Source organism: Scomber scombrus, chromosome 20, assembly GCF_963691925.1.
Source record: "Scomber scombrus chromosome 20, fScoSco1.1, whole genome shotgun sequence".
In the NCBI taxonomy this organism is placed as follows: domain Eukaryota; kingdom Metazoa; phylum Chordata; class Actinopteri; order Scombriformes; family Scombridae; genus Scomber; species Scomber scombrus.
The window spans coordinates 7,908,294-7,935,695 of record NC_084989.1 but is presented as its reverse complement, the minus strand read 5'-3'; the positions used below and the strand labels follow the sequence as shown (position 1 = coordinate 7,935,695).

Here is a 27,402-nt window from a genome sequence, read left to right as displayed (position 1 = left end):
AGGGTTTTATTTATTAATTTTACAATGAAAGCATTAGCGGATTTCATCTCTTCCCACTGCACACAGCGATTTGTCATCGGAGCAATCATGCGCTAGAGTAACTGGGTATCAAGACTGTTTGCTCCATTGCCTTCTGGCACACAGACACAAAAACAAACCAACAAACACACAACAAAACCACACAGCCATGAGAGTATCCATATGGTGAGTCACAGAATCATTCCAGGCGTTCCTCCTTCACATCCCTCGTCAGTCCCCGAGGTTTCATTCAAGCACTTTGCGCCTGTACTTCTCAGATTGTCAAAGACTCTAAAGGTTCTCATAAAAACTGTCTGCAGAGTTTGCAGGATATCACTGACTGCTGCTGTAGCAAAAACTGTTTTTGAGCATTCCTGATTATGAATTTTACTGTTTTGTTTTTAAATTTGCACCTACTCATGCATTTTTAATTAACAGAAAAGCACAAAATACAGAATGCTAGAAAATATGGTTCAACATGAAAACCTTTTTCAGGAAGTCATTTTCATAGTCCCTTATCCTTTCTCTAGATATGTACATAACACTTTACACAATGTACAATGCTGAAGTTTCTTACAATGTGTATTAGATGTTATTTATTGCTGTAAGTTTGTTTATAATGGGAATTTATTCATGGAAAAGACGGGTATTTCTTCTACTTCTTCTTCTCTTGGTGTAATATTCTGCATACATGAATACATTTATAACTTCCTACCCAAGGCCACAGATTTGACACAAAAAATAACCTGCTCAAACACAGTTTACTATTTGCACATCAACACACAAACATATTGTATAACATACACATATTCATATTTGAGGTTGGGTCTGAAAAGGATTGTTTAGACATTGCATCACTTGTCCCCCTCGCTCTCTTCCATAGATGCATTTAGATTATGTTTTTACAAGAGAAGAGAAAATTATAGATTAGAAATGTATGAAAGTCAAATGACCCTCATGTAGGTTTAAGCCAAGTGTCACTTACTTCACGCTGTAGAGGATAGTTGTTAGGATGAGTGTTTGCCATGTTGAACATTATAGTATTTTGCATTTCTCTCAGAATATTTTTCTTACCAGGATGGAAGGCCTAAAACCTTTTTAGAAAGCAGTGTGATTCTTCCTCTAAATGACAGATGATGTATCACAGCCTTTACATATTTAATTAAAGAAAGAAAAATCTTAAAAGTTATAATCTTTGATGTTGAGGTTTTGATCTTAGAGCCTTGATATTTCATTTCTTTTAATACATTACATTGTCTGATATTGCAGTGTATTCCTGGAAACATAACCTTAATGTGTAGGCAGGTACACAGTAAGTTGATTCAGTGCAGCAGAGATACAAATGCTGAGTGTCCTTCATCCATGCACTCATGATGTTTTATGGATTTAACTGAACAATGAGGGGTGAATTTACAAATTAATTATGCGTTTTTTACGGCTGTTAAACCTGCACAAATAAGACAAAAAGAAACCGTGTTATTCACAAAGCACCCGCAAAGGGATGAAATGCACCCAAAACTGCACTGCTAAGAAAATAGCTCGTTTTCTATTTGCACATATTTAAATGAGATAATATTCATACACTTGGCTCAAAACTGGCCCCTTTCTATACAAATGAGCCTCATTGCAAAAACATTCTAATTCACAAAGCCCAGTGCTAATAGCCACATGTAGTTAGAGTGAAATGATTAGCATCTTCAGAGAGTTGGGGGTTACTGAAGCACACTTACATAAAGGGGCTGTCAGAACCATGGACAATGTCGGAGGATGCAGTGACACGATTCAATAACAGTTGTGTCATGGAAAATAATACAATGTAGAAAAATAAGGTTATTATAAACAAATAAATTAAATCTCAAATACGTACTCTATCACATTTAAATTCATGCCTGTCAGGATTTGTTGCTCATGGTCTGAACATTTAATTTTTCTTTCTCTTAGATTGTGGTGCCTACTATGTTCTTGGCACTAAATCAACGTTCATACTTTGCCACATGGATAATTGCAATCACACGCAAAACAAGGAATAATTGCACTTAGCTGTTAAATTTGATGGCGTGTTTGCACTGTAATATCATTAGTGCAGTATATTTTGTGAATCAGACCTTGAAACGGGGCAGCAACATATGCACAATTCATTCATTCATTCATTTTATTTGGATACTGATACGAGGTAGCCGCAGCCTTCCCTCTTTCATTCAGAAATGCAGTTCCAGCAGCAGGAGTGAACTGCTCAGCACTCAGAGAGCCACCAAGACGTCAGCACCCCGACAGCAGATAATACCTGCTTCTTTTAAGGAGCAGCACTGCTATATAAGAACTTAAAAGCCACCTTTCACTGTGTGTTGCCTCTCCTGTTTTCTCAGTTTTCTTCTTAGGAAGGGTTTATGTATCTTTGTATTGATCCATTAGCAGCAAAACTCAGTGTTGCTTTGTAGATTTCTTAATGGTTGGTTATTGTTCAGCATACTCAGGTTATATTTATGTGCTGACTAACAAACTATTAGATATATACTTGTTGACAAAACTTGGCTTCTGCCTTTTTATTTTTCACTCATTATTTCTCTCACACACACACTTACAGGGTTCTCCTGGTGAAAGAGGTTCTGCTGGTCCAGCTGGTCCAATTGGCCTGTCTGGTAGACCTGGCCCTCAGGGTCCCCCAGGGCCCGCTGGAGAGAAGGGAGCACCTGTAAGTATTTTATGTCTCTCCCACAGAGGCAAACAAAAACATTTTTTGTCAACTTAATAGTTTCTCTCTGTGTTTCTCTTCCTCTGACCTTCAGTTCTGCAGATTTCAGTTTTCAAAATATGATTGGAATAAATGTCTGTTCCTCTAGGGTGAGAAAGGTCCTCAAGGCCCAGCTGGTCGTGACGGTGTCCAGGGTCCTGTTGGTCTGCCCGGGCCTGCTGGACCCCAGGGTCCACCTGGAGAAGATGGTGACAAGGTCGGTTAACCACACTCACTACCCCCCATTGTATCCTGTTGGTCCAGTTATAACTCCCATTCCATTCCCAAACTGGAATACGTTTTGAGACAGAAGCAGATTGCCAATCAATCTTCATTCCCTCGTTCACAGTCAGGCCATCTGCATCAAAATATGTCTCTCTTTTCTCCTCACTGTTGCCTATCCATCTTCATTACCAAATGTGCTAGCATACACATCCAGAGGATATGTAAAAGCGTTATACTGTTGCTTGTTTCATCTCCTGCAATCATTATGCCCCTTAAGGTTACTATAAGGGATTCTATTGAGCTGCCAAACATATGTCACTGCAGAGCTTTGCTGTGCAATGAACTAGACATTTAAAACCTTATGTCTCCTTAATGCATCTATACAGTGCTATATCAAGATAATAGCTACAGCTAATAGTTGTCTGTGTTAAGCCAAGGATTTCAGTGATTTTTCATAAGCTATTGACAAGAAGCAAAGCTGAGATGGTTGACTATGTGTGTGTTTGTGTGTGTCTTTCCTAGGGTGAGGTTGGAGAGCCTGGCCAGAAGGGAAGCAAAGCCGACAAGGGAGAGCAGGTGCGATATGGGAGGCGAAGTCTACCCATTCCTTTCTTGCACATACATTGACATCCATTCTTCACAGTAATTCAAGAGTTGGTGATGTTACATCATTTTCATTGGATATCAACTTACAGAAACATACTTATCATGCTAACATTCATAATACAGTTATCACAATACGACTGAGCTGTTTTTTACTTATGAATCACAAAACCATACATGAGTACTTTTACATTTGTGTGACCATTTTGAGATGTCGTGATAGCTAACTTTTTCTTGTTTGTGTTCAGGGTCCTCCTGGACCAGCTGGTCTCCAAGGTCCCATTGGTGCCCCAGGTCCTGCTGTAAGTACAATTGAACTATCTTGCACTGACAAAATTGCTGTAACAGACCATGAATGAGTGGAGTCTGTTGCATCACAAATAGATAACTGATATTTAGTATAGAGTGCTGAATTTCTTAATCATAGACCATGCAGATAACTCATAGTTGAAATCAGCAAGATTTTCCTAATATACCTGAGCAGAGGGTCACATAGAAGATGTGTGTATGTTGTTTCTCAGGGAGCTGATGGAGAGCCTGGGCCCAGAGGACAGCAGGGTATGTTTGGACAGAAGGGAGATGAAGGATCCAGAGGTTTCCCCGGACCCCCTGGTCCCATCGGTCTGCAGGTTAGTACCATTTACACATGTACACACATACACGCAATCCAAATGCATAGAGTAACTTACAATAAACCCATATGGTGCTTGTTTATATAGTATTCCTGTTTGTGTCATCCAAACGCCTGTCTCACATAACTCTCTCACCACTGAGGTCTACATTTTAAATAACCAGCTATGATTTCAAACAGCAAGATCCACTATGGAGCTCCTCTTTTATATATGTATATTGGATTTTCTTTGCAGTACTGCCACACAATTTGGTTTATCTTTGTCATAAATACAGTGTAGATGATTAATTTATTAAGCAGTTCTACATTTGCAGATTAGGTTTAAAGCTATAATCTGGTAGATGAAGATGAAACAAATTGATGATTGATGGATTAGTCAGTAGACAAAGAAGTAATCAGCAACTATTTTGATATTCACTTAATAATTAACAGAATTTCTGTAGAAAAAAAAGACAAACAATTTCAGGCTCCAGCTTCTCAAATGTGAAGATTTGCTGCTTTCTCTGTTATATAACATTGTTAATAGCTTTGGGGTTTGGACTATTGGACTTTTAAAGAAACAAACTGACCAACATGAAGACACATATGATAAGACAAGAGCTTGAACTACACTCAAACAAACAAGGAGCAAAACAGCAGCAGTAATAATGCATGCATGTAGGTGTGTGTGTGTGGGGCACAAGAATAAAAGAGGGAGATAGTATTAACTGAAGGAAGCAAGAAAGAGAAAGAAAGAAAAAAAACACATAGCTCCAATGCTCTTGGAGGACATCTCTGGTTGGACTCTAGCGGGTCAGGTCAGGGCAGCTGGTTCATATTTTTAAATTCATTCTTTAAAAATGTATCCTTCTTTTTGCTCCGGTTTGCTTGTTTTATCCTTTATTTATTTAATTTATTTTTTTCTTGCCTGCTTGAGGCCGCCACCAGGCCTCTACGAGGTGGCTGGCCTGTTGCAGGATGAGGTGACACTTATTGCTGAGGTATAAAAATATCCAGACCTCTATGAGCCATGGTTCTGGCTTCACAAACATAATAGTAAAAAAAAAGACATTTCCTGTTGAGCCAAATATAGCTGGAGCTGGACTCTTCAGATGAGCAATCACCTGAAAAAAGCACACAGTACAATCTTGAATCCAGAGCATAATATTATATGCATCATGTTGTTCATATTTTGTGGTATGTTGTTATAACAATATACCTTTATAAGCATACATCTGGCTACATTTGTTAAAGGACAAACCACTGCACTGCTGTGGAAGTGTGTTTTTGCACTCTTAAATAACCTTGTTCAAGATTATTTTTGTGAATTGAGTTTTTAGGGTCATACAATTAGCTGCTTTGCTACTTTACATCAGTCTCCTGTTGCAAGGAAAGGCAGTAGTCATTCAGCATGTACAAGGATGGGAAGACTATTAAAAACTATCGTGGTAGTTTTTTTCTCAAACATTTGTAAACAGTACATCTTTTACATTTTCATATCTTTTAGTAGTATGGACTTGGTGTCTCTGAACTGGAACTGAAATATGGTCTTTCTCCAGTCATTTATTCACTCATTCAGCCTGCAGTAGCAGTAGCAATGTGTAGTGATGACATAGAATCAGGATCAGTCAATTACCTCTATAAACTGCACGGGGCTATGACATTGTGTCATTCAACCCACACAACGCTACAGTGCAAATAAAGACAGACTCACAAACTGACATTTACACAATAGCCCACACAGTATGCTCTGCTTTATTTGAATCTATTGTGTCGGGTTGTATTGTGATCTACTGTAGCTTTGATCAGTAATAATTACAGTAAGGGCTTTTTCCTAATCAAAATGTCTATTAAGCCAATGCTCTTCGTTACGAATTCTCAAAGACTAGTGATTCTTGTTAGTGTACATAAAGCTTTAGTAGCTTTACTGCAACATTTTGTTATTAACAGGTAAAGTAGATTCAACCTAAGGACATAGTTCAAGCTAAAATATTAGGAAGATTTAAAAGGTATATTAGTTTGATGTGCAAAAGATACACATAAACCAATCTACGCTACAACAAGGGTTAATGATGTTTTGTAGTAGCATGATAATAATTAATTAAGGTAGGACCTTACCCACAGTAGCAGCCCATTTGTTAGTAATTATCGGTTTTATTAGTAAGCAGCTTCTGAAACTAAACGCGTCAATGGTTTACTGCAGAGATTGGGGTCATTGTCTTAATGAAATTACATAGACTAGTACTCATTGTTCCAAGGTGCTATCCTGTCTCTGCAGGATTTTATTCAATGGACTTTTAATTGGGAGTAATTCACTTCCCATTGCGATTCCATTAATTGTGAGGACTGACCTGCTGCAACAGTCAGTTCCTCACATTTGATCACATTTAGCATCCTGCATAATTAGTAGCACATCTAACGATCGCAGCCTAGAGGAGACCTTTACACAGATGAGATTTCTCAGCACGGGAGGAATCAGCATGCAGTACACACACTTTTTAACACCCACGGAAAATACTTGCTAACAGAGGCATGAACATATACACGCTTACATGTACGGCAGTGCCCACACACCAAACATACAAACTTACAACCATCAGCAAAGAGTCTTTTATTTTTCCCTCAGCTGCGTGTGTATTAAAAGTTGATGTAAGCACCTGTGGAGGAATGAATAATCCTCTCTTGCTAACTTACACCTAAAACTAATGACAAACTGCCTCTGAATCAAGAGCAGACACACACAGAAGGCAAGGCTGGGTACAGCTATTTAATCACTGCAATTACCGGTAGAAATGTCAGGGATCAAATGCACATATGAGGTCTTGACCAGGCCACTCATTTGACATGCATGAGCGAGCTGGATCTGTGTCTGCACCTTTGAGTGAAGATGAACAAGTCACTGACCACATTAAAAAGGAGAGCAAGCGGAAGAGGAGTATTTTCTTCATATTTGTGGAGCTGGAGGCAGAATTGCATAAAATCATCTCAGACTTTGCCTGGGTATTTATAAGAAAGCATAAACCACCTGTTGTGCTCAAACCCAAGAGTGGAGATATCTGATGTATTACTGGGTTCCTCATTAACAGCCGTTACTTTGTAAAAATTTTACTAAATCATACTTTTTAATGCATTTCTTTGAAATATATTTCCTTAAATGATTACAACGACTCCTTCTGTCATCACTGCTTTCAATTCTACTCGTGCTCTATAATGTTTGTCAATGCAAGTCTGAGTAGTTTTGGCAGGTCTATGGCTGATCTTGTGGTATACTTGTCCTTGGCCATGCTCACCATATATGCATTGAATATTTCATTGGACAGATAATAGAACAAGACAGCAGTTGAAACATAGATTCAAGTAATTCATTTATGCATGTTCTGGCCCACAGATATATTTAATATTTCAATGTATCACTACAATGTATTCCAGCAGCCAAATCCAATCTAAAATTAAATATCAGGAACAGCTGTTGTGAATACGGGTAACAGCACAAACACATTTAAATCATTAAGAACACCATTGCTTATTCATGCAAGAGCACCTTGTGCTTGTACCATGATTGTTTTCTTTTATGATAATATGATTGTGTATTCATTTTTCTCGTTCTCAGGGGCTTCCTGGACCTCCTGGTGAGAAGGGAGAGAATGGTGATGTTGGCCCCATGGTAAGAGACACATCTGCTTCTTGTAAGTTGTCTTATAATTGTTAAATGGACTTTAATAACACTGTATCTCTTTTCTGCAGGGCCCTCCCGGTCCCCCTGGTCCCAGAGGTCCTCAGGGTCCTAGTGGAGCTGATGTATGTATGGTTAATCGATGATAATGTATTTATATACAAATTCATATTACCTGAATAAATTAAAAAAGATCTGTTTTAAATTATGTAACATTGTGACATAATGTAAATAACGACATTCTAAATGGTTTTACTTTACTTAATCTATCTTACACTCCAATGCCTCAATATGATCCATTGTCCTCTTCCAAGGTGATGGATGATAACTCATCGTTTTTATTTCCTGCTACAGGGTCCCCAAGGTCCTCCAGGTGGAGTGGGCCCCTTGGGATCTGTGGGAGAGAAGGTAAGAGTCAGAACATGGCACTCGAGGGTGTTTTGCCTGCCTAGCGTGATGTTGGGCACTGACATTGTGAAATACTGCCCGCCCACCCCTTCCAGCCCACTCTAGACCACCCAGCTGCCTCCCTTTGTTACCACCTACAGTCTGTTAATTTCATATGCCCAGCCTTTTTTGTCTGAATTAGTGCTTTGACACTATTAATGTGTATTTTACAACACTTCCAACAAGATTCGTCCATTTTACTGCCATTTGGCAGGCGGCTGCACTATAAATACTTAATGCTGCACCACGGCTGTTAAATTGACTCTGGAATATGAAATATGAGGGGCCACCAACATTTTAAAAGGGCACTTGGAGTACAGTAACTTTTAACACCTTTGATAATCAACTACAATTATGGACTCTAATGTTCTTACAATGCAGAAAAGTAAAATGCTGTTTTTTGTTGAAATTAAGTTGACACATAAGCCATCCTTTGTATTTTTCTTTAACCTCTTAAACTCCACAAGGACACTGGTGTCCTAGGCCAGCATTACTGTCTGTCAGAGTCCTTAGTGGGCTTAGTTTTAAAGAGTTAGTGTGAAGACACTGGTATCATATGTAATTAAACAACCTGAGGCCTCCACTGGCACCAACCATAGCTTTTCGCAAAGCTGGCTGACAAACACTCCAAAGTTAGGCTAAATATTGGCATTTCAAATGGGTCCCTTGACCCCTCCCCTCATTTTATGCTAACAAAAAAAAATCAGCTTTTTAGATAAAGTATCAATGTGTTATTTATTGCCTATTCTAAAAATAGTGTATTTGTATATTTCTGCATACAAAGGTCCCTCACCAGTCTTAAATTGGGTATAACTGGAAAGCTGTGACTCTTGTGGATTAAATGAGCCCAATTGTATTCATGTGTGATGATACCAGTTCCTATAGTAGCCATTTCATTGTTGTGAGACATCACTATATAAGGATTATCACAGCTTCCAACCACAAACTTGACGCCTAGAGCAGTATACCTTGAGACTTTTCTCAAGGTATACTGACAATAAGGGGGTTTGTGAGCAATTTCCAGAACATAAGTGCTTGCCATCCAGTTGCCCAAAAATGCAATTCGCACAGAAAGTTTTTGATACCAAATTACAGCATTCATTTTTTCTGTTGTTTTCTGAAGGTCTTGGTGTCTTAATGTGGTATTTTGGAGGGATTTCTGACCATTTGTATCAATTCTTGAGTGTTCATAAATGGTTATATTTAAATAAAGGTATCAAACTCCACCCTCAACGCCCCCCACCCGAAAAAGACAAAAATGGTTCTATGGTAGGGAGGGGCAGTGGAAGAGGTTAAACAGCTCAACTAAATGCATTCTTTGCCTAATCCGACAACTATTTTTTATCCGTTCCAGAAAAAAACAAAATAAAAAAGTTCCATATATGTATTCAAGTTTGCCGCTGTCATTAAGTGTTAGTATGCACAAGGTGTTTTGTTAAAGTAAGTGTGACTTTTTTCAAATGCTGCGTCTGAATTTGGAATCCATGTATGAGAGAGAACAGTTATCTGTCCTGACACTGACATTTGTCTAACCACAGGGTGAACAAGGTGAAGCAGGAAACCCAGGAACACCTGGAGAGCCTGGAACTGGGGTAAGTAAATCTGTCAAGCTAAATATATGTTGCAGTCATGTTTGTGTTGATATGTCTTTATGTACTGTATATATGTATGTATGCACATGCATATGTATGTTTGTACATACAACACATCTTACTGATCAACATGCATCTCATGTATTAGATTTTTAGTCTTTAACATTGCACCTAGCCTTAGGACAAATATGTGTAGGCCTCTGCTTTGAAAGAATAACTTAGCTGCACTTAGTTTACCTTAATATACACACTGCTAAGCTTGGTAGAATTTATTTTTGCTACAGCGTGGTAGGTAACAGTGTCAGCAGCACTAGCAACACATATTTAATGTAATCTAATGAGAACATTTTTCCTACAGTGTAACACTGTGTATTCATTGCAGTGAAAATAATTGCTCCTCACATTGAGGCTGGTGGTTCATCTCAGCATGGTTCTTGTGCTTTGCACCCCATGTCCACATGGCCTGCCAAATTGAGTCTCTTCCCTGACTCTTAAGACATAATTACCAGGAGGATATGCCTGCTGCTTCTGTTCTAAAGAACAATGATTGCAGCCACTATGAAGCAAGGCTTCAAAACAACAGTAACAAAATTTGCTGAGTGCAGCTTTTAGCTGTGATTTGTCCTGTTTCTGTAGCTACAATGGAGCAGTAGTGAGAGTGCTCTTCAATACCATTTCTTTAGGTTCATCCAATCATAGAATTAGTGTTTGTTTAAATGTCATTTTGAAATATTTTTGAAAGATTGTATGTTAACTTACCTATCCATATGCTTTCCTGTGTTATTGTCAAACAGAGATTTATGACAATTTGTTTAGCTTTTTTTAAACTTTGACCAAATACCCCTCATTGATGGCTCTATTAACTCTACTGAATCATTTATCATTATTGAGGTACAGCAGCAGATTGAAAATGGCCTGTCTCCAGTGGGAGTGGCAGAGAAGTGTGATTACAAGCATTCATAATGTCCCCTGCTAGTTCCCCATCAACTGCTGGTATCATTGACATTTCCAAAGTCAGTGTGCTGCTTAAGACCCCATCATAAGCACAGCCCAACACAATGCCTTTCAACTGTCTTTTACATAGGAGTGTTAAATTTAGTGTCAATGACAATGTAAGAAGAATAACTTAAAATTACAACAGTGCAACATCATTTTATAATATAGTCCCTACAACAAAAAGAAATGGTATTGAGACAAACTGAATTGAATAGAATTTAGTAAACCCCTCACACAAAGGTCTTGCACTGCAGAAAGTTTTAAAGAGAGGTGCGTCTGATCATAAATACTGTCCATTTGGATGTTAACACATTTTAAAAAGAGCTGTGGTGTGTTGTGCAAACATTAAGTGAAATGCAAAAACAGTAATAACATTGTTGCATTTAGCCAAACGTTTAATGGGAATTTAGAGCCATAGATAAAACTGCAGCTCTTCTCTATCATCTGGTGAAGAGTTGCACTGAACAATCGCATTAACAGAAGAAGCTGACTGCCTAAATGCAGTGCAGCAAATTTCATATTCAATTCATCATCAGATTCCCCATGAAACTATATTTTGGAGAATCTGCTGGATTCTTTCATGACACAAAGGAAAAGTGCTTTGTCATATAAGACAGAAGGAGAGCGCCATTATATCAGCTGAGGGCTTCAAAGTTCAGGCAATGACAGATGGTGAAGGGGATTAAAGGCAGATATGAAAATCATGTTCAACATATTTATTCTTATCAGGGAGCATAGTGTTTCTTGAAAACATTATAATTTTAAATTAGTGTGACAGTAGTGAGGCCAAGATTACCAACCATCTCCCCATGGTCTTAATTTGTAATTAGAAATAGTGCAGTGATATACTTTATGTGCACTAATGCTACGCACTGAACATTTTAGATTGAGTTGTCCCTTTGTATCAGGACTGAAGAGACACAGTAGCATTATATCTGGGAGGTCAGAGAGCTGAAAAAATACATGTAGGCATTTCAGTATCATTTCACATCAGCAGTGATGTGACCACTCACAGTTGTTGTCTTCTGTTACGCACACTGAGATTAGCTTTGGATCCAATTTCTCTCTGTGGACTCCGACTGCACGTCAGTTTTTATCCCCTCTTCAATTCAGTGCAGACAAAAAAAAACACTGCCACCTGTGGTACTGATGTAGTGAATGTCCTCCGCCACTCCCCTCCACTATAGGGACCTAAAGGCGAGAGAGGAGAAAAAGGAGAAGCTGGCCCCCCTGGAGCTGCTGGACCTGCTGGTGCCAAAGGACCCCCTGGAGATGATGGTCCAAAGGGCAACCCTGTAAGTCCACCAAATACTCTCAAAATCTGTAAAGCGTGTTTTCTTACACTCAGTCACACAGGCTTAAATGCACTGCTTTAAATGAAACATCTCTCACCAGCCTTGAGGCAGGCAATTGCATCCTAGAACATATTCAAGAGCTAAAAAGCCTTTTTATTGGGGGAGATTGTCTATTTTATGCCGGCATGGTAATGGCATGTACTGAGGCCTTTTCTCATGGATTTGCAACATCATCATTAAGTCTATCAAATTGCCTCCAATGGCCATAACCAGATACAACAGGACTAAATCACTGTCTAAATTACTTACCATGTTCTTAATACCTGTATCTAGGGAAATAATGTCTCAGCAGCAGCGCCTCGGGTTCTTTTGCTACACTGATGCATCTTGTTTGTCTCTCTTAAAGGGTCCCGTTGGATTCCCTGGAGACCCTGGTCCTCCTGGAGAGCCAGGTGTTGCTGTAAGTATGAAATACAAAAACAATATTAACCCCTTATAGGCCCATGTAGGTTTTAGTATTGTGAATCACAAAGTAAACAGTGTGATAGTAACAATATTTGGATAGATATTTAGGAGACTTGCAATCTAACTTGCACTCTCTCCTGTACAGGGCACGGATGGAGAAGCAGGAGAGAAGGGAGAGGATGGAGAGGGCGGTCAGCCGGTAAGTTGTTGCCATTTCACAGTATACAAAGCAAACATGTGTTTGCATAAGCATACTTTATCATGTAGTGTACATGGTTCACTTGAGGGGAACTTTGCAAGCACATAATATAATCTCACTATTTTAACAATCACCTACATTGTCACTGCGCATGACTGAGTATGTATATAACTTGTTTATTTCGATGTTATATTATTATATTATATTATATTATATTATAGTAGTCTGACACAAGTTTGCCTGCAGTAAAACTTGTAATTATATCTAGTGAGTAAATAATTTACACTGCAGCATTTTAATTCATAATATGTATTTCATACTCTCGGGTGTAGGGTAAATGGACTTTTTCTACTTTATAGATTCTGTAGATTCATTAAGTTTGATTAGAAATAAAACTGAAAAGTAATGTGCTGGTCCTGTGTAAAGCTCAACAAAACACAACTCCTATTAACATGTATGAATGCAAATTAGCCTTTATCATTGCCAAAGGAAAACAAAGAAAATCTGATATTTACGCTTTGTAAAGTCATATATTTGATTTTTTTTTTGTTTACGAACACTGATTGTGTGCTCGGATGTTTCAGTGAAAAATAATGTAAATAGTATAATTGTTCAGCAACCTACAGAAGAAAACATGTTTTCTGTTATTCATATTTACATGTAACTGTGTCAATATATAAAACTGAATATCTCTGCCTTCAATGCTCAGTACTGTGAAATACTATTTACCAATGCAAATGATAAAAATTGGTTTGATAGCTTGCAATTAAGTCAGAGATAATTGGATGAAAGTGTCTCAGGGAGCACAGTATGTATCATTTCAGTCAGTGTAGCGCCTCATCAAATTTTAGGTTTTGGCTCAACTCCTTTGGACTATCCTGGGGTTGAATATTCCCTAAATGTCAATATTCTCTCTGTGTTATTGTCCTTTTGGCAGCTTTAAAGAGAAATTTAGTGAAGCATACTGTGCTCTCATCTAAATTCATATGTGATTATATATAAATATAATTTTTTTTATTGTTTTATTGTCTTTTAATGGCATCCTGCATTTCCTGTTTTCCTGCTTGTTTTCAGGGACCACCAGGTCCATCAGGAGAAGCTGGTCCACCTGGCCCACCTGGCAAGAGAGTGAGTTTAAAGCCATTAAGACTAATTTTACCCCATTTTTATTTGTTTGTATGCATCACTGGAATGCTTCCAGTATTAATCTAAGATAGACCAGACTCATGATCCTGTTTAGCAGCATTTCATTTTTCCAAGAGTGAAAAGTTTTGATATGAAATCTATTGCTGAACAAAGATTTTGTTAGTCAAATTTCTTAGTCGTATTTTAAAATAAGTGAAAGGAGTGTATAACTGTTAGCATTGTACATTAGCTTCTTAGCCAGTGGAGCGGTATCCCTCCCTGCCACAGTAACTCCTCCTCAACAACTCAATCTTGACAGTAAAGCAGGAGAGATTCATTTTCATTAAAAGTAGAGTGGGGAAAACAAAGTGGGAGATTTAAGGGGTCAAACCTTGCGCTTTCTGTGAAGAAAAGCCGCCTCAAAGCCTGTTGAGAAATGAACGTCGGGATGTGAAAATCATGAATCCATTTTTTTTTTCTTACCAAGAAATTGAAAAGGCTTACCAAAAAAAAGTAGCTTGAGAGAAAGGAGCGGTGGGTTTTAAACTAATTTACGTTGTTGTGGCAGTGGGAAGAAAGTGAGAGAGATATAGCAAGTCTGACACATTATTGATCCATGGCTGCCTGACTGACAGCCAGAGCAAAACAAAGGCATAACATGGACATGGTAAAGTCGTTAAAAGGTTATGAGAGGAGAGGGGAGGGATACAAGAGTGCCCACCTCCAAAACCACCCCAAAAAAACAATAACTTTAATTTAATTGATGTTGATGGTATTTTTAGGGCATTATCATCACTTGGGATTTTGGTCAGGCATTACAAGAAGATTTAGGTCTGTACTGTTCTTTGGGAAAACTTATAAAAGTCTGAGGTAGGATTGAATACAAAAATGTTACTACATTCAAAGTGAATATTTCCATAATGTCCATTCTCACTCCATCCAGTAAGTGGATCCCCCTCATGAACTCCACAGTAGGAAGCTGAGATATCTGAGTGAAACATCAGAGCCAGTAAGCTGCTTTTTGAATGCACATAACCGAGATGAACCATTAACATATTTCCAATATGACGTGAAGCTTTAAGTTCACATGAAAATGAGCAGCTATTCTCCTGAATTGTGAAAGAAAAGTCACAATTTCAAGTGACTGACTGCATTACAAAGACTCCGCGGCTCAGTCCAATGGGGAGAAAAAACATGTCATGCATTTTTAAACCGGGGTTGATTGCTTTTCTAATGTACCCACCGAATTTACATTCTGAGTATTTAGCATGGTATCAGCATACGCTGCGCCTAAATGGCCTAGGGATTACGGTAAGGAAAAAGGCTATTTTATCACACACAGGTCTTTAATCGCTTGGGAGGGGGGAAAAAGGACCTAGAATGATCCCTGCTACTTCCCGACAGGTTGCTCCTTTGAATACATAATTTCATAGCTAGAGTGGTTTAGGATTGTTGTGTCCTCTCAGCATTTTACCTGTAGAAATGTGCAACAGTTCTTAAAGCTCTCTCTAGCTCAACCTCTGATTCTGAATAAGACAATGTAGCATTGCAGCAAATGTAATATCATTGGATTTACTAATGTCTTAATACTGACAACGAATTCAGCTTTGCTTCTAGACAAAAGTAATGTGGAATTGCTTATTAACCTCATCTGATGTTAATTATTTTTATCTGGGTTGAGGTCACATCTTAATTGTTTTATCCTTTTATTATTTCTCAGTGACAGTTAGCAAATGTGTGTGATTAAGAAGAGTAATAAAATATGTCTCATACACCTGGTGCTGCAGCGCCAACAAAAAGGTGCTCTGGCAACCTTGAAAAAGAGTACACACCTACACATTGACTCTGGTCGCTGTGTATCGTGCTACAATTGAAATGGCTCGTTGTGCTGATCAAGAGACTGCCTCTTCACCACCAGTAAGAGGTACACATCAGGAGAAGATGAAAGCTCCAAGACAGGAGGCGAGCTCACATTATAGGCTCTCAGTCAATAGCACTCAGGCTGCAGTCGGCCAGATCAGAGTGAAATTTGGATGGAGAGTGGTTTTGAAGAGGGACGACTGGAGGTGGAGTTGAAAGAAATCGTTGTGGGGCTGAGAGATCCTGACCAGAAAGAAAAGATGACCTGCCAATCCCTGGCATGACTGAAAAAGGATGTGTGTGTTCTCTCTGTGTGTGTACGTACATGGCTGCATGATCGTACACCTGTGTCTTTAAAGCCAGACAAAGGCATGTCTAATTCATTAAAATAGATCCTGACACAGCTGAAGCAGTGCACCTTCAAGGACATTTGATTATCATTCTTGTTCAAAGACAGAACCCACCAAGTATTTATCAGGCAAGACAATTGTTCAATATGAAACCTAATAGAAGTAAACTGAAATGCCAAGACGCTGGAGAGACGACCTGACAAACTCTGCAGTGATCATTCTTTGGTTAAAACTAAAGCATTTATAAAGCATACGTTCAACGTTGTCAATCATTTTCAAAGAAATGAATCAAACATACAAACAAATAAAAAATTTTCTGCTTCCTTATGTCCTGTTAGCCTCTGAAATATTATGAACGATCAATGATGATCAGTCGCTTGTCTGTACAGTCTGATTGTACAGTGTGAGTGTGTGTTGATGTTGTGTTGAAATGCTAAAGCACTGTCCTGTCATCTTCCTCAGGGACCCCCGGGCGCTGGTGGTGCAGAGGGCAGGCAAGGAGAGAAAGGCTCTAAGGTAACAAAATCAATGCACCCTTTACACAGTAGAGCCGTCTCAGCAAGTCCCTCGGCTGCCCCCCCCCCCCCCCCCCCCCCCAATTCCCCCTTGTCGTGCCCACATTGTTCCCTGTCTTGAATTAAAAGCACAGAAAAGCAGATGTAATTTAATTTCCACTCTAGATTAGATGGAAATTTATGGACGCAGCCTATTTGAGTAAAACTAAGATTCACTTGTTTCTTGCATTGTTCTGTGGCTTAATTTCAAGACCGACAAAAGGAGTCAACGCTTTTTATGTCTGGCCCTCAGGTATTCAGAGTTATCATGTTTTTCTTTTTAGTGTGAATCAGAGCTCACTGAAATTACTCTGAGTTTGCATTTTAACATCAATCTCAAGGTTTCATCAGTGTGTATCTACACTTATTATGTACTGTATATCAATCAGATTTACTACAAAAAGATAATTCACTTCTCAGTTATCCACTGGTTACATGAGTACGGATGTAAAACCTAATTTTCCAGTATGCGTTTGCAATGTCATATGTTAATAGCATTATGGACTCTCTTCACTAAAGCATTTTTCCCCATATTCCACAGTTAATGAAATATGTTAGATGCTCTGTCATGGTTTTTAAAATGGAAAATCTGCCTTGAATGTGCTTGAAAATCTTTCTTAAAAGAAAGAATCCCAGCTATCTCCTACATACCTCGCCACATTTGAGGACAGCAATAATACACAGCGGTTGTATTAAATTCACTAAAGTACTTCTGAGTGTTTTGTAAGAAGTCTCTCCTCTATCAATGGCTTGCAGCCCAAACTTGATATCTTATTGTCATGTGCTCTGTCTAGTCTCTGTGCATGTTGCTGTATTTTAGATTACAGTCGGTAAGTATTCCGCTGTGGCACACTTTGATCTTTTGGCTATACCATTTTTCACATGAACCTCAAATGAAAACAGCAAGATGCAGCAACATCCATCGTTGTGCCTGTTCTGACCCTCAGCTGGAGGAACAGAAGCACTTTGGCTCAGTTGATAACTCAGACTGTTATTTACTTGTTCCCATTTACTCATTCTAAACTCGGTGTACTGTCTCAGTATAATTTAAAGCTGAAAGCAGCCCACACCTGAATTCTGATTTTTTTTTTTTAAGTACTGTGAGATGCCATGAGGCTGGAAAGAAAACCTGACAACCTGATATCAAGTGTTGTTTATGAGCTGCAGTGTTTTGGCATGCTGTTGTATTATAATTTACAATATTGTATATATTATATGAAATACCAAGTCAATTTAAGTTGATTCTTTATTACATTTTGTCTATTTTTCTGTTTGATATTCTGATCAAAGACATTCTTAATTTCAACGTAGTGACATCTCACACATTTTCCCCAATCACTATATCTTTTCTTGCCATCATGGGAGGAGAACAGAACATGAATTTGATGCTCCTCAAAATAAAATTAAAATATCAGCAGCTTTGATCTAAAAAATGTTAGTTTTGTACACGAGGTGAACCCTATGTTTAGTTAAATCATCCCAACAATGAGAACATTATTGTCATTATTACAAAAACTTTCAATACCTGGATATTGTTATGTAGTTCACCCTGAATCACAACTCCTGTTTATCTTACAGGGTGAGGCCGGTGCCGAGGGTCCAGCAGGTAAAACAGGACCAGTTGGGCCCCAGGGACCTTCGGGAAAACCTGGTCCAGAGGGTCTTCGTGGAATCCCCGGCCCTGTCGTAAGTCTGAGTTACAGCAATGATCTTTCCGGTTTACTCTGCACATACAGTAAATTCAGCTCGGCTCTCAAAAAGACAGAGACACACACCCACTGTGTGCACACATAAAAAGTAAGGCTAAGGCATGATGATAGACTTCATGGAATAATCAATACTTCCATTTGGCTTATACTTTAGTTTCGCTTGTTTATTCCAACACACTTTTTCTCCCTGTTTGGGCTATTAATCATCGTGCTGAGCACAGAAAATCAATGGCAGGCCGGAGAAAATACAGCAGGCTATAATGCTCACTACAATTGAATGGCTTTTCACAGGGTGAACAAGGACTGCCCGGCTCCCCAGGACAAGATGGTCCACCTGGTCCTATGGTTAGTATGCATAATATCCCCCTCTCTCTCTCTCTCTCTCACTCAGTGTTTAGCTATCTAGCAAGAGTTTGATTTGTTTGGAACAGTAGAGCTTGGCAGGAAGTTTCCCATTGCTTGCAGTCTAAACAGGCTAACTGGACATACAGAGGTGAATCTGCCTCTAAACACCAGGTCTGTCTTTGGATATGTGAATTTCCCAAAAAGCTACACTGCCCCCACAAGTCATAACTGTAATACGTTGATGGTTTTTATCTGTCCTGCACTCTTTTCTCTGCTTTTCTCTCTATAATTGATGTTTTTATCCTGCCTCTTTTTCTGCTCCCTCTCATTTTGACACTTCATGTTCTCTCTTTTTCGCCTTACTCTCCTGTCACAGTCCCTTTTATGTGGCTTTGTACGTATTGCCTCATTCTCTTCAAGCTTTTGCTCTTGCTAGTCTCATACTGTCCTGTCTCTGTTTTTTTTTCCTTTTCTCTGTGAAATTGATTGTTAACTTCTGCTCATGTTATTTAGGGTCCTCCTGGTCTTCCTGGTCTGAAAGGTGACCCCGGCTCTAAGGGTGAAAAGGTGAGTGTGGCCCGTTTTCCTATGTCTGACTGCACACTGGTTTCATTTCCCAGGTTCCAAATAGGCTGTAAGATTAAGCTCAAACTTGAAGTCTGAACCAAGTGATCTTGTTGTAGACTTCGAGGCTACCCACACAGCTTCCAAAACTTTGAAACTGTTTAAAAGGAAAAAAAATCTTTTTAGAATTAGAAAAGCTGCATTAATCCCAATGTAGGCCCGTGTTAACATTTTGGAAACAAATTAGTTTTTGCCTTTGTCGCTGTAAGAGAAAAACTCTTAACAGGATTGAATATGCAGCTGAATGTGATGTATCACTCTAATCTGTCTAATCTTGCTCTTTTCTTCTCTGCCACTGTCAAATTTGCTGGTGAAATATAACTGCAAAGGATATTCAGACAGCACACATTACTCTATCTAAATTGCCTCCCACACACTGACATGATGGCTTGAGAGAGAGCAGTTTAAAAGCACACAATAGAGGCACTGTGTTGCTGTGCGTTTTTAATGCTGTCAAATCATTGGGCCTGGTTAAAGCTCGCCCATTTCAAAGTCATCATCCTTGTGTTGTGAATCGGTCTTGGTCACGTTTGCATTTACAGAGAAGGTTTTTTTTGTGTCTGTTGCAAGAGAGACATTTCAATTACTATGCCCAAAGATTTGTATTGTAATGAAACTACACCCATCACAGCCTGCCATGTGCTCTCCATTGTTGTTGAAGAAAGCAAGGGTAGTTGTGCCCTTGTCAGACATGCATGCATGCAGTAGTTTTAAAGTCACACTTTCTGAATTGCTGTTTTATTTTAATGTACTTTTGTGTGTGTGCATTTGTTTTCATCCTACAGGGTCACCCAGGTTTGATTGGTCTGATTGGACCCCCCGGAGAACAAGGAGAGAAGGGAGACCGAGGTCTGCCTGGGCCCCAAGGTTCTCCCGGTGGCAAGGGCGATGGTGTAAGTGATTGATGACTCCATTCCCATGCTGGTCCTCTGGTCATTGGCCCTCCACCTCTTGCCATTTTTTAGCCCATTTGCCCTTCCACACTTTCTGCAGTCACTTGCTGTTGACTAAGACTCATTGAAAAAGGTTCAGCCGAGCCCTGCAGTGCAATGCACATCTCCTCCCTAACCACATCACTTCCACAGTCTGCAAACATTCAGTTACTTTTTTGGCTTTTACTCATTCAAATTAGTCAAAAGAAAAAAAGTAAGCCTTAGTAAGTAAAACATCTTTATAAATGTGACTATGAGGCACTGTATTTAAAATACTGAGTTTTTTTTCTGCCTCCACTGTTTTTGGAGTACCTTGGTCTGAATATATGCAACAATTTCTTCTGCAGATTTTCTTTTTAGCATAAAACCGCCTAGTTTCATTTTGGTCTGTGAATCTGATTCCTATTGTAATAACATAATAACCTGCATTGTGGAAGACGATGATGATAAGACTTTTACTCTCAACTACCGAGCCCTCCTCTTACAGTTAGAAACAGACAGCACTAAAGGGAGGTTGAAGCTGAGTCTTGAGAAAGGATTGAAGGCACCCTTCATCCATTTTTAAATAAACATTGGAGAATGACTGAATATGCTATTCCATCCTGCTGTGGACCTCAGCCTGCCCTGGCTGAGTGATTTAAGGTGATGGGCTGGATTAAGTATCTGGAGATTAACCCTAATGAAATTGTAATGTCCACTTTTGTCAGAGCACAAGGGCTTCAACAAAGTTTTTTCTCAGTTTACCATTTCTATTTCAGGGCCTGAAAATCGTATTGTTTGGTTTCATTTCCTTTGGCTTCATTTCATTTCTATCATTTCCATTGCCAAAATTGAGTTGTATGACTGTGAAAGGCAGGGTAAAAAAAACCCAGCAGCCCTCAAGTGCTGTATTTGGCCTTCTCTTGATAGCTAAAGTGGAGCTGTCTCTCCATCTCGGCCACTAAAAAAAAATCCATAATTCCATGTGAAAGCAGGCTACCATTACGCATCTGTTGAGCTCAATGCTGCATTCATGCCACGTGCCTTGTATTGCGTCATCACATTCTGGCTTTTTCTACACATCGATTCTCTCATTATTCAAGTCTCACAATGAAACTTTCGTCTCGAATGTTTCTTTAATATACGGCTGACTCCTGCTTTCATCTCATCTTATCACAGGGTATCAATGGAGCTTCCGGTCCTCTCGGTCCTCCAGGTCCCCCTGGTCTGCCTGTAAGTCTTTTTAGTGATTCGATCATTCATTAAGATTCTACACTGCAGATAGAGCGACTTTGCTAAATTGCTGTGCTTATGTCCTGTCTCATGTAGGGTCCTCAAGGTCCCAAGGGATCCAAGGGTTCATCTGTGAGTAAATCAGTGTTTTAAAGGCATATTGTCACTGTGATAATAATTTCTGCAAAGTTTGTGTGTTATATGCAGCTTGGATAACATGTTTCTATTCATGCTTCTTCCAGGGTCCTGCAGGTGCCAAAGGAGACACTGGTTCAGTTGGTCCTCCTGGTCCTCCTGTGAGTATTTAAGATCTCTACTGTTGTCTGTGTTTTTCTACAAGTTAAAACTGTCACAGTATCACTGTACAGGTTGTACAATGTCTCTTAGGTCAGTGTTCCAGTGTGAAATCTAAAACATTGTTCTCATTGCACCCTACAGGGCTCACCAGGTGAGGTTATCCAGCCTCTTCCCATCCGCTCACCCAAGAAGACCAAGCGCTCCAGTGACATGCAGTCAGACGCAGTCGGTAACCTCATGGACTACGGCGAGGGCATGGAGGACATCTTCGGCTCACTCAACAACCTCAAACAGGACATTGAACGTATGAAATACCCCATGGGCACACAAAACAACCCTGCCAGAACATGCAAAGACCTGCAGCTCTGCCACCCAGAGTTCCCTGATGGTAAGTTAAAAGAGAAGAGATTTTTGTTTGAAAACACTTTCCTCTTATCAGTGTAAATCACAGTCAGGCTGCAGAGGTAAAGTGCTCCATAACACTCTGTAATTGAGACAACAGAATTGCTCCCTATTTTCTCAAATCTTGTTGTTAGGTCATTTCTTTGGACAAACTGAAACTGAAGTGAAAAAAGGTTTCTTGTTGAAAGCAAAAGATGGACTTGTCTGTGTTAAAGCTTGAGTTCGGGGCTTTTGTCTCCCCCTTTTGGCAGTGATAGTAATTACAAAAACACGTGCATACATCATAGTCTCCGGTGTAGCCTATCTGTCTCTACTGTTGTGGCCATAAAACACTAGATAAATTGTTGAGTATCACACAAACACCACAAAATGATTCGTTTCACGCCGCACATCATTCGTTTTATGAGCTGTACTATTAAAGTATTTTATCCTCATTCAAGTTGGCTGAGAAATAACTGGAAGTTAGCCGCTCGACCGCTGGAAGTCTCTGGTGCATATGCTCTGCCCACAGAGCGTGCACAGTATGCATTCAAACACCAGATTAAAAACTCTGTACGCTGTGAAATACAGAGAGATTTAACTGGTGGTTATAGGCTTAATCAGCATTGTTTGCACTCATTTGGCAAGGGCTTGAATATAATAAACGTTCATTTATATGTAAAAGTTCTGCACTGCAGGTTTAAAGCTTTTGCCTTTCTTCCTTTAGTGTCCTTTAGTCTGGCCATTTAGGTAAATATGTGCCTTCTGTTTAATTGAGTAATTTTATATGACTTCTGGGACCTCAGTCCCCTCAGTGCCGTTAAGGGTCATCAACATGAAAAGTAAGCAGTATGGCTGGTAAAGACACCGTTGTGATTGACGTCAGTGTTGATTGGTTTAGGTTTACTGTTGAATTTTTACTCATAAATTATACCCTGCTTCAGGCAAAATAATAATATTTTATCCAGCAGTGTATAAGCCATGAAAATGAGCACTAAATTACCTTTAAGCACAACTTCAAATAGGATCATGGAATTCAGCGCACTTAATTCTGAAATGGAGCTTTAAGCCATTTTCTGTGGACATCAGTGGAACAGGATGTTTGAGTGTGCTTGGTTCTCCTCAGGCGAATACTGGATTGATCCAAACCAAGGCTGCTCGGGGGATTCCTTCAAAGTCTACTGTAACTTCACTGCCGGGGGCGAAACCTGCATCTACCCAGATAAGAAGTCCAATGGAGTAAGTAACTTTGGAATTGTACCCACGAGATTCCTAACTGCTTGTTTCTAATCATCATTTCTCATCGAATATTAAGTCGTCATGTTAAACCCACACATCAGCAAAGCATAGCACTAGTCAGACGTTGTGTGCTTCAGGGCTGAGCTTGTACAGATTTGATGCAAACGGTGCAAACACCACCAAAAGGCAAATACTATACAATGATCTGAGTCTATGAAGTTTGTAAAAAACAATATTTGAAAGATGTTAAAATAACAAACAGGTTTATCTTCTGCTCCCAGATGATAAATGTTGATGCTACCCATGAGGTGGTGCTTTATACAACAGTTTTTTCCCCATGTTTGCTGCATGGTTCATAACAAAAAAATAATGCTCACGATAATGTCTACAATTAATCTGCTCTCTCTGGTTTGGTTTTCCTCAGGTTAGAATATCTTCATGGCCCAAAGAAGTCCCTGGTTCATGGTTCAGTGAATTTAAGCGTGGTAAAATAGTAAGTATTTTATCTCATTCTTCTTCTGCTTCTTCTTCTTCTTTCATCCAGCTCCTCCAGCTCACTCCACAAAACAGATACTCGTTCATTCAGTGTTGTACTAAAAGGATTGCTCCATCTCTCCTATTTTTCCCGTATTCTTTCCTGCAATCTACGTGCAGTGACTCTGCAAAATGGCAAGATGAAGCTAATAGACTCAAATAGCAGCACCACCCATGAAATGGTGAGGCAGTGACCCAAAGTTGCTCCCCATAAAGAAATCCCAAACTACCTAATGGATTGAGTGTGTTCATATTTTAGGCAAAGCCAGAAACAGAGATTATTTCCAAGAGCAAGAGATTTTTTATCATGAATAAGATGGTGCTTTTAGTAAAAATATCCTTTTGAACCAGTGCCTCCTTTTTCATAATGGTGGTAACATTACAAGTCTCACACTGTTCCTTATAAAAAATAGTGCATCAATAAAATATAACAGAGGATTCAAACAGAATACCTCAGAGTTTCAGCACTCAGTTAGTCCTCACTCTGCCCTTGAACAGTTAAAAAATATCTCCGTAAACATCAGCTACTATTTCTTATAGTCAGAAATGAAAGAAACAAGTTTGTCCTGCTCCATCAAACTGGTGTCACGCTGATATATTTCCACAGAGACTAGACTTTAAAAGCCTGACTGTGACAGAGCGCTGTACGGCTTTGTAGTATCAAAAGTACATTACATCTACTGTCACTGAACTGATAGCACTTTAATGCACATGTTCAGACAAGGTTCACACAGAGTTAATGTTCCAGTCAGAGCCTTGTGAGCTGGGCTGCAACTAACAATTATTTTCACTAACAGTTAATTATTCTCTTGATTGATTAATCATGTTGTCTAAAATGTCAGAATATAGTATTTTTAAAAAGCAACATTTTTTCCCCAGAGTACAAAGTGACATATTCAAAGGTTTTGTTTTGTCAGAAGCTAAAACCAGAGAATTTGAGGCATATTATGAAATGACTGAAATGAATATCAATGATCAAAATCAAATTATTTAGGTAATTGATGCTAAAGTGAAGGAATCCTTGTGTGGCTGGTTGTGAAATAACATTCATCTGCAATGGGAAGGTTGATGAAATGCTTGAATCTATCTGTGCAGAAGTCAGTCTGACTGACCAAATATCACATATTTGAACAGAGGGCTTTTAAGTGATGTTACACATCTTCTAGTGGCCATATTTCAACTTGTCAGCAGTACTGTGGAACCTTCAGGAATGTCATAAGAAGTAGCGATAAAGTGTTGATGTGTAACTACACTATCCTTGTATCCTTGTGTGACTCAAAGACAGCGAGTGCTACTGTACCTCAGCTGGAAACGCTCTCTAATTCTTACTGGTATTTATACATCAGTCAGGGGAAACACTGACTGACACTTCTATCAGTTTATTATAGTTTAACTGATCCTTTCCTAAACTACATCACTGTTTTATGGGCCAGTAATACTATGTTGAGAACTTACTTACTACACAATATCAAAGGAACTTGTTAGATTAGCTGCTGCTTCTAATAGGAAATAAACCATCAGCACCTTTTTCAAAATTAATAAACAGTACGGACTTCAATAATACATACTTTATCTTTAATTCTAACTCAGTTCTCTCTGCTGGAACTCAAGACTTTTTGGAATTTCTTTTAATGAATTGAGTTATATACATTTAGCGGTCTGTCTTAAGTATCTTCATCCTGTATTCTGTTCCAGTAATGCAGCTGAGATACAGAGAAGCTGTAAAAGTAGTGATATATAAAACATGTATCATCTTTATCTATTTACAGAAACATGTTAATCACTTCTGGTTATCTCCCAGTGTTGGTCATTTCATTGTCTTGTATTTCTATGCCTATGATTTATAAGGAAATAATTGAATCCAGCTGTTAAGTGAAAATGCATATCTATGTTCTTACATATTGACTTGTTCCCCTCCACAGTTTTCCTATGTTGACGCAGATGGAAACTCAATAAACATGGTACAGATGACCTTCCTCAGACTACTGACAGCCTCAGCCAGGCAAAACTTCACCTACAGCTGCCACCAGTCCGTGGCGTGGCACGACGCCACCAGTGACAGCTACGACAAGGCAGTGCGCTTCCTGGGTGCCAACGATGAGGAAATGTCCTACGACAATAACCCCTACATCAAGACCGTCTCAGACGGATGTGCGGTAAGTGTCCATAGATACTGTGTGTCCAAATGAGGCATTATGTGGATGAGTCTGTCACTGACATCACTCAGACTGACTGTGTGTTACTACAAGTAGAGAAATTATGTGAGAGATTCAAAAGAAAAATGCTTTTTGCTGTTTCGCCCTTCATGTTTCATTTTTTTGGATAAGTTGACCTAGCTAGCTGCTTGAGAAAAAAACTAATTAAGAAGTGATTATTCAACAAAAATCCAGCATGATTTCTGACACATTTACTCCTGTGGTGTTTGAAATAAAAGTTGAAGAACTGTCAAGCTTTGAACGGTTGTAATCGGTTTCTGATCTATTTGGCACTTGCTGAACAGAACTATTACACCTGAAATGAAATCCAACTGGCACGTTAACAGGAGGTGTGGAGAGCTGTGATTGTAGTCGATGACAGCTGGTGACAGCCCACATTTTCTAAGCCACACGTTAGCATAGTTTTTCCAGTAGCTCAGGTCTGCAGGAAATGAATTGACTGACCTGATAATCAGCTTTCTCGTAGTGTGAACACACAGTAAAATGTGTTGTGGCGTTGGAAACATGAAATAAATCTGTTTATTCTTCTGGGTGTGCATCTCTAATCTGGTCCTTTATGTTTGTGTGTGTGTGTCTCTATCTCTCTCTGCAGATGAGGAAGGGCTATGGAAAGACTGTGATGGAGATTAATACTCCCAAAATCGATCAGGTTCCAATCATGGATGTCATGTTGACTGACTTTGGGGACCCTAACCAGAAATTTGGGTTTGAAGTTGGGCCCGTCTGCTTCCTTGGCTAAATAAAAAAGAAAAAAAGAAAAAAAAAAAGGACTTGATGGGGCCAGCAAAGAAAGTCAAGTTGAGACGTTTTGGGTACCACCAAACCCCATTTCTAGCCCCCCACCCTTTTCTATGCCACATGCAAGTTTTGAATAAGAGATGGTGTAGCAAACATGTCTTTCCATGTATGTACGTGTAACCCAGGAAAATACTTGTTGCCCTTGTAGGGCTCGAACCACATGACTTAACCACGTCACGGAGCAAAGGTGAAGGACATTTGAAAGCGTGGCAGAGGAGGGTGAATCGGAGGTAACCAAGAGAGGGGGTCGGGAGACATAGGGGACACAGACCTCCTCTCTGGATTCTCCAGGTGCTGTATGAAAACGACTACAATGGTGCTTGTTCAAAACACACAAAAAAGTATAAAGAGGTGCTAAGAAAAGAAGGTGTA

General features: G+C 39.3%; 1 protein-coding gene across 1 annotated transcript in view; it reads left to right on the top strand.

Moving 5' to 3' along the window:
• Positions 1–26,971, top strand: part of col11a1a (collagen, type XI, alpha 1a) — an 83,500-nt gene extending 56,529 nt beyond the window's left edge. Inside the window, exons 42-67 of the mRNA XM_062441706.1 lie at positions 2,603–2,710; positions 2,859–2,966; positions 3,497–3,550; positions 3,826–3,879; positions 4,099–4,206; positions 7,798–7,851; positions 7,932–7,985; positions 8,215–8,268; positions 9,846–9,899; positions 12,083–12,190; positions 12,597–12,650; positions 12,801–12,854; positions 13,929–13,982; positions 16,652–16,705; positions 18,322–18,429; positions 18,744–18,797; positions 19,311–19,364; positions 20,207–20,314; positions 21,512–21,565; positions 21,662–21,697; positions 21,808–21,861; positions 22,004–22,250; positions 23,370–23,482; positions 23,907–23,975; positions 25,939–26,172; positions 26,825–26,971. Coding sequence (XP_062297690.1) covers positions 2,603–2,710; positions 2,859–2,966; positions 3,497–3,550; positions 3,826–3,879; positions 4,099–4,206; positions 7,798–7,851; positions 7,932–7,985; positions 8,215–8,268; positions 9,846–9,899; positions 12,083–12,190; positions 12,597–12,650; positions 12,801–12,854; positions 13,929–13,982; positions 16,652–16,705; positions 18,322–18,429; positions 18,744–18,797; positions 19,311–19,364; positions 20,207–20,314; positions 21,512–21,565; positions 21,662–21,697; positions 21,808–21,861; positions 22,004–22,250; positions 23,370–23,482; positions 23,907–23,975; positions 25,939–26,172; positions 26,825–26,971 — 2,250 coding nt within the window. The remainder of the gene's footprint in view (positions 1–2,602; positions 2,711–2,858; positions 2,967–3,496; positions 3,551–3,825; positions 3,880–4,098; positions 4,207–7,797; positions 7,852–7,931; positions 7,986–8,214; positions 8,269–9,845; positions 9,900–12,082; positions 12,191–12,596; positions 12,651–12,800; positions 12,855–13,928; positions 13,983–16,651; positions 16,706–18,321; positions 18,430–18,743; positions 18,798–19,310; positions 19,365–20,206; positions 20,315–21,511; positions 21,566–21,661; positions 21,698–21,807; positions 21,862–22,003; positions 22,251–23,369; positions 23,483–23,906; positions 23,976–25,938; positions 26,173–26,824) is intronic.
• Positions 26,972–27,402: the final 431 nt, after the last annotated feature.